Source organism: Calidris pugnax, unplaced genomic scaffold, assembly GCF_001431845.1.
Source record: "Calidris pugnax isolate Ruff unplaced genomic scaffold, ASM143184v1 scaffold28, whole genome shotgun sequence".
Taxonomy (NCBI): domain Eukaryota; kingdom Metazoa; phylum Chordata; class Aves; order Charadriiformes; family Scolopacidae; genus Calidris; species Calidris pugnax.
Genome location: NW_015090842.1, coordinates 8402530 through 8415608, shown reverse-complemented (window position 1 = coordinate 8415608; position 13079 = coordinate 8402530). Strand labels below are relative to the sequence as shown.

Sequence of the window (13079 nt, the reverse complement as noted above, 5' to 3'; positions counted from 1 at the left end):
GCCCCGCCCCCTCCGCCTGATTTCCCGGAAAGTCTCGCCCTTCAGAGAAAGCTCCGCCGGCCGCGCGCGCCCCACTGGGCGGCTCCTCATTGGTCGGGCCGGGGGCAGAGACGGCTCTCCATTGAGCGGGGGCGGGATGGGGGCGTGGCTAACGCTGGGCCCGCCCTCCCGGGCTGCTATAAAAGGTGTGCGCGGTGGGCGGTGCGGGGAGCGGCGCGGAGCGGCGCGGAGAGCAGGTACGGGGCGGTGCGGGATGTGTGTGCTCTGCGCTGTCCCCACGGTGCTGGAGAGTTGCGGGGAGAGGGATACGGGGTGCTGGGGAGTAGGGGAAGAGGGTTGCGGGACCCTCGGGAGTCGGGGAAGGGGGATGTGAGACCCTTGGGATGTTGGACTTTGAGGATGCAGGATGAAGCCAGCCTGGTACCCACGGCCCCATGTGTGCTGGGGGGCAAGGACTGAGCCCGCTTGATGCTCAGCAGCGTTGGCATCCTTGGAGGTGCTGCTGGTGTTTGCTTCAAGGCAAAGCATGGGATGGGTGGGCTGGGGAGAGCTTGGTGGTGGCTTGGAGCTGGGATCCTTGGAAGGTTGACAGGCTGCAGGGTGATGCTGTGGTGCTGACTCTTTCAGTCTGGTTTTTTGGCTGCTTTTTCCCCTTGGAATGGGGTTGCTGCTTAGTTTGCTGCATGTGAAGAACTCCTTGGCTGTGTCCTGTGTGTTTGGCTTGTGTCTCCAGCAGCAGCCTGGAGGGCTTGCGCAGCCTCCTGTAGAGGAGAAATGGAGCTCTGGCTCTGACAGTGATGGGAACAGGTTTTCTAGAAAATGGGCTGAATTAGGAGGGAGTCCCATTTCAGGGGGCATTTCTGAGGTTCTTCATGTCAGTGTAATTCAGGTGCAGGAGCCTGTGGAGAAGCTGTGTGTAACCCCATCCCTCTGGGGAAATGCTCCAGCTGGTGCTTTGGGGCGTCCTGCCCTGGAGGGACAGCTGGGATCCAGGGCTATGTCCTCACTGTTGTTTTGGCTCGTGATCTTGTCTGTGGCCATCTCTAAAAGCAGGGGCTGTGCTTTGGGTGGCCAGGGAGGTCTGTGTGTCCTGCTGGGCAGTAATAGAGCAATGAAGGGACAGAAGTTGGTGGCACTGAGCTGGTGTGAGCCTGCAGCAAAGCAGGGGCCAGCAGATCTTGGGTTGTGCTGGGAACATCTCGTCTTTTGTCACTAAAACCTTCCTGTGGGGCAGAAGATAAAAAAAAAAAAAAGAATGAGACAGTCTGGTAATACCTGGAGGAGGGCTGTGAGTCCAAAAGTCCTGGAGAGCTGATCCTGGGGCTGCTGGTTGCTTCTGCCAGGCCACCAACTCCTGAAGTCCCTGTGGGTCTTGCCATGGAGGTGACAGAAGATGTCAGAAGAGTTGAGTGTAGTGCTTTGCTTCCAGCTGGGTGGGAGAAGCTGTCTCCTGGGTCTTCCATGAAGTTACCCAGTGGTTTTGGTTAAAAATAACACAAGGTTCCCAGCAAGAGTGGAGTGACTTCACCCTGCTCTATCCCAGTGTTGGTCCTCTGTTCAAGAGGACTGGTTATGTGGTCTCCATCCCTATGGTGGCTCCAGGTGCTGTCTAGGCTGGTGTCTTCTCCCCATATAGGCAGTATCCAGTGAGAAGGGCTGCCGTCCCCTCCAGAGCAGACCCCTGGGGTCTGCTGGGGACAGCACTTGGCTTCCATCTCCCCCAGATGTTAACAGATATCTGCCCTGGGATGACCTGTCCAGTGTCACTTGCTTAGGTGACAGCACAACCGGGCACTTTAATCCCTCTCCATCTGCTTCCTATGTGTCCTCTCCCACAGCAAAAGGAGTGAGCAGAGCACCAAGTCAGCCTGTTGTGGTGAGCAGAGCTTTGAAGTTTTGATTGATAGAGCTGGACGAAGAATTTATAGTAGCTCTTTGAAGATTGCCTTGATTTTTTTTTTATTATAAAAAAAGCAGGGGAGGATTTTAATGTACAGAAATTGGCATGTGGGACCTGCTGAAAGCTGCTGGTCTCTACAGGCAGTGCCGTTACCAGCTGTGTATGGGGCAAACCAGAGCATGACATGATGCCTTGTACCCCAGTCGTGGTGGGACGGTGGTGGGGGAGCTAATGGAGCTTGGATCTCTTGCTCCATCCAGGATGTGTGACCGCAACGGTGGGCGACGGCTCCGGCAGTGGCTGATCGAGCAGATCGACAGCGAGCTCTACCCAGGGCTCATCTGGGAAAATGAGGAGAAAACCATGTTCCGCATCCCGTGGAAACACGCTGGGAAGCAGGACTACAACCAGGAGGTGGACGCTTCTATTTTCAAGGTAGGGACAGATGGTTAATGCCTTTTTCTCAATGGTTCCTGGGCTGGATGCTGGTTTTTCCCTTGCTGACAGTCTCAGTAGCGTGAGAAGTCCACGCTGTCTGTGGGTTTTGTATCTCTGACCCCTGCAGGAGATGCTTCACACCACAATTGGCCTTCCAGGGTCTTTTTAGGAGTATTTATTCCTCTTTGCCAAATGCTGGTACCAGTTTTAGGTTTATTTTCAGCATATTTGAATCCTGGTCTGACATGAAAAAGGAGCACATCCTGCTCTTTCTATCTGCTCTAAACTTCTTGTCAGGCTATTCTTGATAAAATTTGGATTTACCAATGAAAAAAAGATTTTGCAGGAGGGAAGGAAGCTTTGGATTTCATTGAAGGGGTGGGGGGGGGATTTCCAGTTTTGGGGAAAAACTGGAAAATTCCATGCCAAACCAAAAAGGTCAGGCTCTTCCCCAGGAATTCCCTTCCCTCTGCCCCTGCTTCCAAATATCTGTACCGGTGAGCGAGTTCACTTTCTGGGAAGTGACAACTGGTCAGTGTCTGGTTTGGGAGCACTGAGTTATGAGGATGGCATTGAGTTCTGCTATCTGAAAATGTATAGTTACATACAGAAAAATAAAGATGTATATTTAAAAAAAATATCAAAAACATATTCTGGAATCACTGTTTGGTAAAATGTATTCTCCCACCGAAAGCACAGAAAGTATTCTGATTTTTAGAAGAAACCATCTTTAGCTTATTGGTCAAGAGCTGGAAAAGGACGTTTAATTGATTTTAATTGAGGTGTTACCAGGTCATTAGGCACATCCCTGCTTCTGTCATGATTCTGCACGTCCCCAGCAGTTCATGGCATGTTGGGTGCATAGATGAAGCCATATGTTATGACTTCTACGTCTGCTTTTTAAAAACCTGGGTGTTGCAGCCCTTGCTGGGGCAGGTGGTGCTGCTCTGCACCCAGATACCCATCCCCACGTGTGGTGGCTCCACATGTGCCCGCAGTCGAGGAGCGAAACGGCGGATACGCATGGGATGGTTGAGAGGGTGCGAGGGGCAGGGAGGCGGGGAGAGCAAAATGCTCTCTGCAGCCCCTTTGCCCCAGGGATTGAGGGGTTTTGCAGAGCTCACGTGGTGAATTTGGCTCTTTCTTTTGTTGATTTGTTTTAGGCCTGGGCTGTTTTCAAGGGCAAGTTCAAAGAAGGTGACAAAGCGGAGCCGGCCACATGGAAGACGCGGCTGCGCTGTGCTTTGAACAAGAGTCCCGACTTTGAGGAGGTAACAGACAGGTCCCAGCTGGACATCTCTGAGCCCTACAAGGTCTACAGGATCGTGCCGGAGGAGGAACAGAAATGTGAGTGCCCTGATAAAGGGACTGACCCCCAGCACAGGTCGGTCCTGTGTGTAACCACAGGCTTGTGCCACTGACCTACATCTGAGTGGAGCTTCCTGGCCAGATGCTGTGCTTGTGCTATGATGCTTTGCTTGTCCTGCTTTGCAAAAGATGTCCCCCATGTCACTGTGGTGACACAGGGGAGGAGGAAGAACAGACGTATTTTTCTCTCCCTCCAAAATGCTGCTTAGGAAACAAGGGATAACTGTAGCATCGTGTAAGCTTCCATCCCATAAGGATGTTGGAGGGGCAAATCCAAAGTCCTTCTCCTCTTGGCGGGGGGGGGTACTTGAGCCCCAACCCTTTGTCCTACCAACACCTGCCCTAGGTGGATGGCAAAGAGCTGCAATAAATCCCTTCTCTCTTGCCAGCAGTGATTAGAGTAGCAGCACTTTAACAGAGAGCAGTTGCTGCTGCGATGTCTGGTGTGATGCAATTGCACTAAGTATATCTCCATTTGTGGTTAGGTGTGTGTGTGCTTTTTTCCTTTTTTTTAAAAAGTAAAAAAAACTTGAAAAAAAAAAAACCAAACCAACAAACCTTGCTGTCAGGAAATATGTCTTTAGCATCTCGGTCTCCTCCAGCCGTGTTCATGGGGGGGGCTTGTTGCTGTTATGCAAATGACACTGCAGGTTCCCACCAGCAGCACGGCCGCGCTCGGGGCGGCTGGTGGAAAAAGGAGAAGCAGCAGCCCTGGTCTCTGGGGTGCTCAGAAAAAAAAAACCCCAACCCACTGCTCTAGCTCTCTGTCCTACCAGCCAGATTTTTGACTTGCCTCATTGCTGGTCACTGTGCATTGGGATAATGGGTTGTGAACTGGATTTTGGTCTTGAAAAACACCTCTGGGTGGAGCTGGAGGGGGCTGCGAGCCTCCCCCAAGGTGCTGTTACAGGGCTGTGGTTCTCAGTTTCATAACTTTCACGGGGTGAAGGGTTTCTCGAACCCAGTTGGTGAGATGAAGCATGGGGTGGGTGTTCTCACTACATCCTGGCCTTTCCTTCCAGGCAAAGCGGGCATTGCCAACGGGAACAGCCTGAATGATGTCACGGAGATGGACTGCAGTTCCTCTGCGATCGATGACCTCATTAAAGAGGTAAGCCCTCACTGAGGCTGCAGGTCACCTTGGCTGGAGGTGGACAGATGGCAGGTAGTTGCCCAATAAAGTGTTGCCTTCCTAAAATTCGGTCTGTGAGGCTTTGGGAATCGGCCCGGTGAGAAATGCTGTGTCTTTTGTGCTGGGATGTGGTTGCTGATGAATGGCTCCTGCTTTTGATTTGCATCTGGCAAGACCTTTTGACCAAGGGACAGAACCTGTTCTAGAGCTCTGTTCCACTTCTTGGCTGTGTCACCTTGGGCTGCTTCTGCTCAGTAGCTCTTGAGGGTGTTATCTGAGTGTATGGCCTGGGGAATGCCAAACTTGCTCTTTGTGACCGAAAGAAGGTCATTGGCATCCTGTTGGCATTGCTGTTTGGACCCTCCCTGAGCACTGCAAGTGTCTCTGTGCAGGGCAACAGCTGCCCAAGGCATCAAACCCTCTCTGATCTCGGTGTCTGGTCTCTGACAGCCCCCCTGTGTAGATGAATACCTGGGGATCATCAAGAGAAGCCCCTCACCCCCCCAGGAGACCTGCAGAAACACCCTGATACCTGACTGGTGGGTGCAGCAGCCTAGCCCTGGTAAGTAGCTGAGAACCTGTGCAGTGTTTAACAGGACCCAGCTTTTTGTCCAGGGCAGAAAACACTTAGTTTACAGTGATGGACACCAGTTGTATTATCTTCCTTATCAAGAATGCTTAAAGTACTAATTATGAACGCTGCTTGCAGCAGGCACCCAAAAGTGTGTATTGCACAAAGTTAAATCCACCTGGGAGTATTTTCTGGCATCTCCTGTGTGGGAGCTGGGAAGCCTGATGTGCCTGGGAAGAGAAAACTGTGGGGCTTGTGGAGGGGAGAGGAGGAGGAGGTCGGGATTTAGGAGATGGGCCCACAGAACAACTTGGCTTTCTCTCTGCCCACAGCGTTGCCCCTGATGAACGGATACGCTGGCTACGAGCAGCATCATTTGGGTAAGGCAGCTCCCTTGCTTGGTTGTGGACTGTGGCTATCAAATGTCCCTCTGGGGCTTGGCCTTATGTGTGGGGTGGCAGAAGGTGGCTCTGACTCTGCTCACTGCCTTGGGGGAGGCTTTGCTCTTGGGTTGGGAGGTCCTGTGCCCTCCTGAGTATCCACAGAGCTTCCATGCTGAAGAAGGACATGGCCCTGGCTTGGGGCTGGCCCTGGGGTGTTGGGATCAACTGTGCCTTTAGCATGGGGAGATCTGCCCACAGCAAGGGAGGTGGGCAGGAGGGAAGGGGTTCAGTGTTGGGAGTTCTTGCTGATCAGTGCCGCTACCAGGCAGAGTGCTGGAGATGTCCTCTAGCAAGTAGGTGTCCTCCATCTCAGAAACTTTGCTGGTCTCATAGAGCTTGGGCATTGCAGTGAAGAGCAGGCCGGGTTTGTCTTCTCCTGATGAGCACTGTATGTGTCCGTCTCCTCCCAGGTTACTCCCAGATGGTGATCAACTTCTTCTACAGTGGGAGGCTGGTGGGCCACATCACCACTTCATGCACCGAGGGCTGCCGGATCTCGCTGAGCCAGCCCTCTGGCCATGGTGAGAAGCTGTATGCTCCAGATGCCCTGGAGCACGTGCGTTTCCCCTCAGCCGACACCATCCAGAATGACCGCCAGAAGCAGATCACCAGGAAGCTCTTTGGGCACCTGGAGAGGGGTGTCCTGCTGCACAGCAACAGGCAGGGCATCTTCATCAAGAGGCTGTGCCAAGGCAGGGTCTTCTGGAGCGGCAACAACATGGTCTACAAGGACAGGCCCAACAAACTGGACCGGGATGAGGTGGTGAAGATATTTGACACCAACTTGTTCTTCAGAGGTTTGTATGAGCATTTCCCTCTTCCTTTTTATCCACTTGGTGGGGTTGAAAGGATGGAGCCATTAGCGTTGGGGCACTTGGAAGTCATCACTTCCCATCACACATGGGATGAGTCGTTGATGCTACCAGATCTAGGAAGGAGTAACCTGGTGTCTTGTGTCACTAGGAAATTCCTCCTGGTTGGAGGCTTAGCACAGCAAAGCTGGCTCTTCTTGAGCCCCCAACTTTCTTCCATGGCAGGGTGCTTGGTCCTGAAGCTGCATAGCAAAGGCTGGCAGCTTGGGGCAGGCAGCCTCCAACTGTGTCCCTCTCCTTGCAGAGTTGCAGCAGTATTACAACAACCAGGGCCGCTTACCAGACAGCAGAGTCATGCTGTGCTTTGGAGAGGAGTTCCCAGATGCTGTGCCACTGCGGTGTAAGCTCATCCTTGTCCAGGTATGGAAGGCTGCACTTTGGAGCTCTGCTGCTGAATTTCCCCCCTTGTCTGGACCATTTTGCCCTTTTTCCCTCGTCAAGTAGAGCTCTAGCTTGGACTCCTGGTCGGATGGCAGGAGTCCTTGTCCACAGCCTCCTGAGAGGTGTTTGGGCTCTTTGAGACTCCTTTATCTGGGTAGATCATGTTTGCAAACAAAGCTCTCAAGTGGCAAAAGCTTTTCTAAACTGCTAGGAAATTTGTTCTCTTCTGCCTGTTCCTCCCTCTTGCCACTGGGACCTCTCCCCTCTCCTGTGGGAAAGAGGGGAATAAATACCTGGAATGGTTGTGTTAAGAGGTGGCCTCGAGCCAAGCAGTTAACAGCTGTGATGAACAACCATGGTGGTCAGTAGCAGGGCTGGGAAACCCTTGGTGAAGGAGAGGATGGGATGAGAGTGTCAGTCCCCATGGCTCTGGCTAGAAACATCTCCCTGGAGAAGCTGAAGCAAGTCTGGGAGCCCAAAGCTTTGGGGCAACACATAGGGTGTTTCTGGAGCCTGCATGCAGTGTGAGACCCCCTTGGGCAACCAGTGCTGCAGCAAGAGGGCCATGGCATGGAGGATATGGGAGAGTGTTGTGTCCACCCTTGAGCAAGTGAAGACCCACCAAGTCTGTGAGGTCCTGGAGGGGATTTTTACAAGTGCAGAGGCTGGTTCTGTATCTCCCTGCACAACTTTCTGACCTGGTCACCTCTTCTTGCCTTGAGTCCCTTCACCAGAGGGTCACTGCATGTGCTGAGACATCCTCAGACTGTCCTCACCTCCCTATAGCTCTGCTGGGAGAGGAGCTCTTGTGATTGCCCCTTCGGTCCTAGAGGTGCTTGTGCCAAGGTGGCTTGTGGAATTGGACCTGGCCATCCAGGTCGGTTGGGCACAACTGCTCTGGTGTTTCTCTCCCACCCCATACTGTGCTGCCTGGGCTGGTAGGGGTGGATGGCAGCAGTGACAGATACCTGAAGAGGTTCTGCGTCATTCGATGTCTTCATGACTTTTCTTTTTGTGTAGGTGGAGCAGCTGTGTGTCAGGCAGGTGGTGGATGAGGCTGGGAAGACCTGCAGCAGCAGCCCCATGCTCCCTGTAGCTGATGAGACACAGCATGACCAGGTGTACAGGATCTTCCAGGACATCTGCGCAACGCACCAGCGGCCACTCTTCAGAGAAAACCAACAGATTGCAGTCTGAGCCTCCTTCTCCCCAGACATAGTGTGATGGCTTGGGTTGGTCTAGACCCAGTTTGGTCCCATTAGTGCCTAAATTTCCCATTTGGAAAGTTGTAGGGTTTTTTGTTGTTGTTCTTTGCTGTTTCCAGTCCAGAGTCTGTATAAATACAGCAGTAAAAATAGACATGAGAAAGCAGGTTGGATGCTCGGTGTGTGTCCTGCAGACACTTCACTGGCAAAAATGACTTCTGTACCAAGCCGGGTTGTCCATATACTGTTGTTGGCTATAGCTGATGGCAGGGGGAGGAGGGAGTGTCTGAACTGTGGGCAGGTCAGGGCTGGCAGGGCTTTCTTGTTGCTTTTGTTAATGGCCAGTCAAGCAGAACCAAAAATCAACAGCTATAGTGACCTGCCCCAGTGGTCTGCAACTCCAAACCGCTATTCTCAGCAAGGTTGGTAGGAAGTGACTCTTGGAAAAGCCTTAAAATGATTTAAATGTAGGCAATTCTTTCCAGAAATCAGGTGTTTTTTCCTCCTAAAAGGGTCCTGCTGAGGGAAGGTAGGATATACTCCCAAGGAGAACCTTCTCAAATTCCTCTTTATTTTTTTGCTATAAGTTTTATATGTGTGTCTACCAAAGTATTTTGAAACTTGGAAACCAATGCAGAGATTATATGTGTAAATGTTGAATACACAAAGACTTAGGAATCTTAATTTTTCCTAGAGACAGAGTTTATATAAATATGCAATATCTTTAATTTTAAAGATTGCAGCATAGTGTGAATAGGTTGGCTTCACCCTTGCAAACACATGTGTTGGTGTCTCCCAAGCGTGACCAGGCAGCGGCATCCATGTGTAAATCCTCATTAACATGCTTTGTGTGCACACCCAGCAGTGGGGAGCTGCTTGGCCATGGGACCTGTGCCTTGCAGCTGACCCAACCCAGGACCGCACGTGTGTGCGTGCTACTAAGATGCCTATTTATTTTATGCCTGAGGTTTATTAAATTTTTTTGTATTTTTTTTATCTTCCTGCCATTAAAGTGCTATATTTTGTATTTCTCTTGCATTGTGGTTTTTGGTTGCAATGAGTGGGGTCTTAAGTCTGGTGGGGAGAGCCCTGGTATCTCTGAGTGGCTCCTGTCCTGGTCTTTCCTGTGGTGGGATCTGTGTTAAGTCTCTGCTGTCACCTCTCTCTTCTGCTTCCTAACTGCCTGCCTTCATCTCTGGGGCTGGAGAGAAATGAGCCAAAATGCTGTAATATGATGGAGGGAGGAAAAGGGTATCGTGTGTAGGTCCTTCATTCCATGGAGCATGAAGATAGGTCACTGCTCATCTGCCACAGCACTGGGCTGTGATGCTCCAAGGTTATGGGAGGTGGGAAGGGGTGGGAGGCAGTTAGTTATGGTCCTGCTATACTGTAGTCCCTTTGCCCTTCATTGCCTGGTGGAGCTTTCCCCATGGTCGTCTCTATCCATGTGTCTCACAGGCCCCGGTTTAGTGGGGGTGGAGGGTGTTTTGGGGAGAACCAAGAGCAAAAAGGGAGCATCTGCCTTGGTCAAACAATGAGGTCAATGTTGCAGCAGGGGAGGCTACGCATCTGCACCCTCACCTGCCTCCATCTCAAGCCTGTGTGAGAGGGGAAAATGCTCAAGAGGCTCTGGAAGGCTGTGAGGACCATGTTTGATCTGTCACCTTGCCCATGGTGAAGAACAAACATGAACTGCAGCTGCTTCCTTCTGGCTCAGGCCTGCCAAAGGGTGCAGGCAGGGAAGCACCAGCCTTCAGCCAAGTGACCCTGGTTTCAAGGTACCAGGGATGTAGGCACTTGTGAAGGGGATGCCTGGAGATCCAGGCAGCTGGAGGCTGAGTATCCTTGGGAGATGCTAAGGAAATGGATGTATACCTGCCCTCCCTGCTTGGGTATGAAAGCAGATTGGCACCTTTTTGCTTATCTGCTTTTTTAATTAATGATAGAGACCTTCACTAGTCACAGTTAAGATGTGAGGACCCTGGCCCAGGTTGAGTTGACCACAGCTCACTTCTAGGAGGTTGCTCTGTTGGCAGGACTGCTAGCTGTTTTGGGTTGAACAATTCAGCATTTTCAAGGAAGCTTCCTTAAAACAATTAAATCTTCAGCCAGCTCTCGTGAGACTTGAAGCTGACCCTTTTGCATCCCTTCAGGGTAAGTAGTTACAGCCTCTGTCCCAAAGACCACTAGATGGACAACACACAATTTAGGGTACCCAAAAAGTGCTCTGAGATGGGACACCCAGCTGAAACTTTATGGTTGTACAGTAGGATTAAGGGAGGCCCTACATCCCAATCTATTTATGCTATGAGCACCCCACTCTATGGATAAGTTGTTCTTCATGCCCCAATCATGTTGGTGGGATGCTGTAGTCCTGTCTGTGCCCTTGTGCACATTCCTTGCAGGTATTATGGCATGTGGCTTTGGTGCTTGTGTGAGTGGAGATGGCTGCAGACCAAGATTTTTGAGGATGCACCAGGATGCTAAGTGCAATGAAGTCCCCAACTCCTATAAGGTCTTACAGGATGCTTGGTCATGGAGGTAGGGATTGTACCATCAGCGTTCACCTCAAGCCTTTCCCTGCTCCTCCTGAGGACCATCACAGTGTGTCCTCCAGGATTTAATCCTGTTCCAGCCTTTGGTGCTCCCTCAGAGCTTGAGGCAGACTCACCTCCCTGTGGGTGAGGTGTTTGGTAGGGGAAGCTGGTGGAGGGGAGGTGGGAGCAAGGCACCCGCTGCGGTCTGTGCTAGAACAACACATGCCCACTTGTGAAACATATGATGGTCTGTAGGCTGGGACACCATAAACACCACTTGCGGTTTCCCCAGATGTCCTGGTGCAAGTCCTTCCTCAGAAACCACCATCTTGTGCTTGCCTGGAGCCACCTGCTACATATTCAGGGCTCTTTCAATTTCCACCCCAAGACCGCGGAAGAGTGGTGGGGAGCTGAGGTACCTTTTGTTGGACCCGGCTGCACTGTTTATTTTTAGTGTTACCATCGTGCCTCAAAGCCCAGAGCTTGGTTTGGGACCATGCAGAATGGCTCTTGTCATGCTAGTTGGCTTTCAGGACAACTGATGGGTGTGGAAAGACTGGGAAGGCAACCACAGGACATGGTCTTATGGCAGAGGTACGATGTAAGAAGGATAAGGCAGTGGGATGTGTGGCTGTGGGCAGGGGTCACCTTCTTGCTCAGGGCTCAGGTAGTACTCACAGTTGGGTTTGTGCCTAATGCTGGCCCAACCTGGCCTTCCCCATATCCATCCCACCCCCAAAATCCAACACCAGAGAAGCTTCTGAGGCTGTTGCTTGCTCACGGAAAAAAGACCAGATGCTCTGGCAGATGGGAGCAGGTTTTGAGGTAACTGTGCCAGATTGCACTGAGGGATCCTCTGGCCTGGACTCCCAATGCCTTTGTAAAATCCAGGGGGAATTTCTGCACATTTCTTATTTTCTCCCCAAACCTCTTGGCCAAGCAGGCAGGGCGCTGCCATCCCCACTGCTCTTGCTGAGGAGCTGGTGCTGGTGGTGTCCTGGACCGCCCTGATCTCGAGGCAGTGCCTGAATCCTGGGACATCTGTCCCTGTACCTCGCCTGGTCCTCCACAGCTCTGGTGAGCCGCTCGGTGCAGCTGCACCAAATCTTAGTGGTTTTGGGTGACTGGGGACTCAAATACTTTCATTGGTTTCTGTTCACTTGGGTTCTTCTCTATGGCCTCACTGAAGTGAAACCTTGGTGCCTGGTATCGGCTCTTCTTAGTCAATGGCTCGTGCGTTGGCAATTCCGAACAGTGGCCCACGTCTTCAGCTGAGGGTCCTGTTCCCAAATCCTGGGGATGCAGTACCCACTGCATATCACATCTGTGGCACAAGCTGCATCCACTCCAATGGATGATCCTCACCGGTGTAGCAGGATTGTGGGTACCATGAATGAGAAGCTCAAAGGCTGTCCTTCCAAAAATTCTTGCTGCTTGTCCAAATGTGGTTTCCTACCCCTTGAGCATGCATTTGAGTTGGAGCAGTAGTGCCATCAAACTCCCACCTGATGTGGAAATACTTCCTTGCTTCCCCGGGAAGGTCAACCCAGGTCCTGAGTCCTGCTGCTCCCCTAGAAAGGGCTGGAATCCTGGTGGAAATGAGAAAGTACTTTCTGGGAGATGTCCATGTTAAACTCTTGCCTTCAGGAGAAGAAGGGCAGAGTGAAGGTTTCACAAGGGACGGAGAGAGGAGCTTGGTTTCCATGGAGGGAGACCGACTTTTCCTTGCACAGTTCTCCTCAAAAGTGTTTGGGAAGCGGCAGTGTGTTTTCCCAACCCTCATATTGGACAGTACAGACAACAGGGTGGGATTTTTTTATTGACCCCTTCTCTAAGGTCTTCCAACATAAAGACATCTACGGCACGGTGTACACTGAAACACAGATTTCTAGGAGCTGCAAAGGAGTTGATAAACATTGCAGCTCCTGCCTGATGTTTTGCTCACTGACTTGGGGTGTTATTTGGGTTCAAAGCCAAGCTTACTCCTGAGATTTGTCATGGCTGGAAGGCAGTTGTGCCACTGGGAAACATTTTCCTTGGGAGAAAATGAGCCTGGTTATATCCTGAGGTGTTTTAAGTTCTTGTTCCTTACTGTGCTTCAGTAGTTTTCCTTGACGTGTCCTTCAACAAATGCAAAAAAGAACCATTGCATGTGGCTTCAGGAGCAGATTTCAGTGTCTGTAATGACAACCAGCTTCGACCCATCCCTACTACATGCTTGAATTAAAATGT

At 51.5% G+C, this 13079-nt stretch overlaps 1 protein-coding gene across 2 annotated transcripts in view; it reads left to right on the top strand.

Annotated features, from left to right (window-relative positions):
* IRF8 (interferon regulatory factor 8) overlaps positions 1-9337 on the top strand; it is a 12314-nt gene extending 2977 nt beyond the window's left edge. The window contains exons 1-9 of one of the 2 annotated variants that reach the window (XM_014942103.1): positions 215-236; positions 2161-2335; positions 3502-3685; positions 4729-4817; positions 5289-5400; positions 5742-5789; positions 6263-6649; positions 6969-7084; positions 8126-9337. In XM_014942103.1, the coding sequence (XP_014797589.1) occupies positions 2162-2335; positions 3502-3685; positions 4729-4817; positions 5289-5400; positions 5742-5789; positions 6263-6649; positions 6969-7084; positions 8126-8302 (1287 nt within the window). In that variant the 5' untranslated portion in view covers positions 215-236; position 2161 and the 3' untranslated portion in view covers positions 8303-9337. Of the gene's footprint in view, positions 1-214; positions 237-2160; positions 2336-3501; positions 3686-4728; positions 4818-5288; positions 5401-5741; positions 5790-6262; positions 6650-6968; positions 7085-8125 lie in introns of those variants that run through there. The other variant, XM_014942104.1, reaches the window with a different exon arrangement.
* The last annotated feature ends 3742 nt before the right edge of the window (positions 9338-13079 follow it).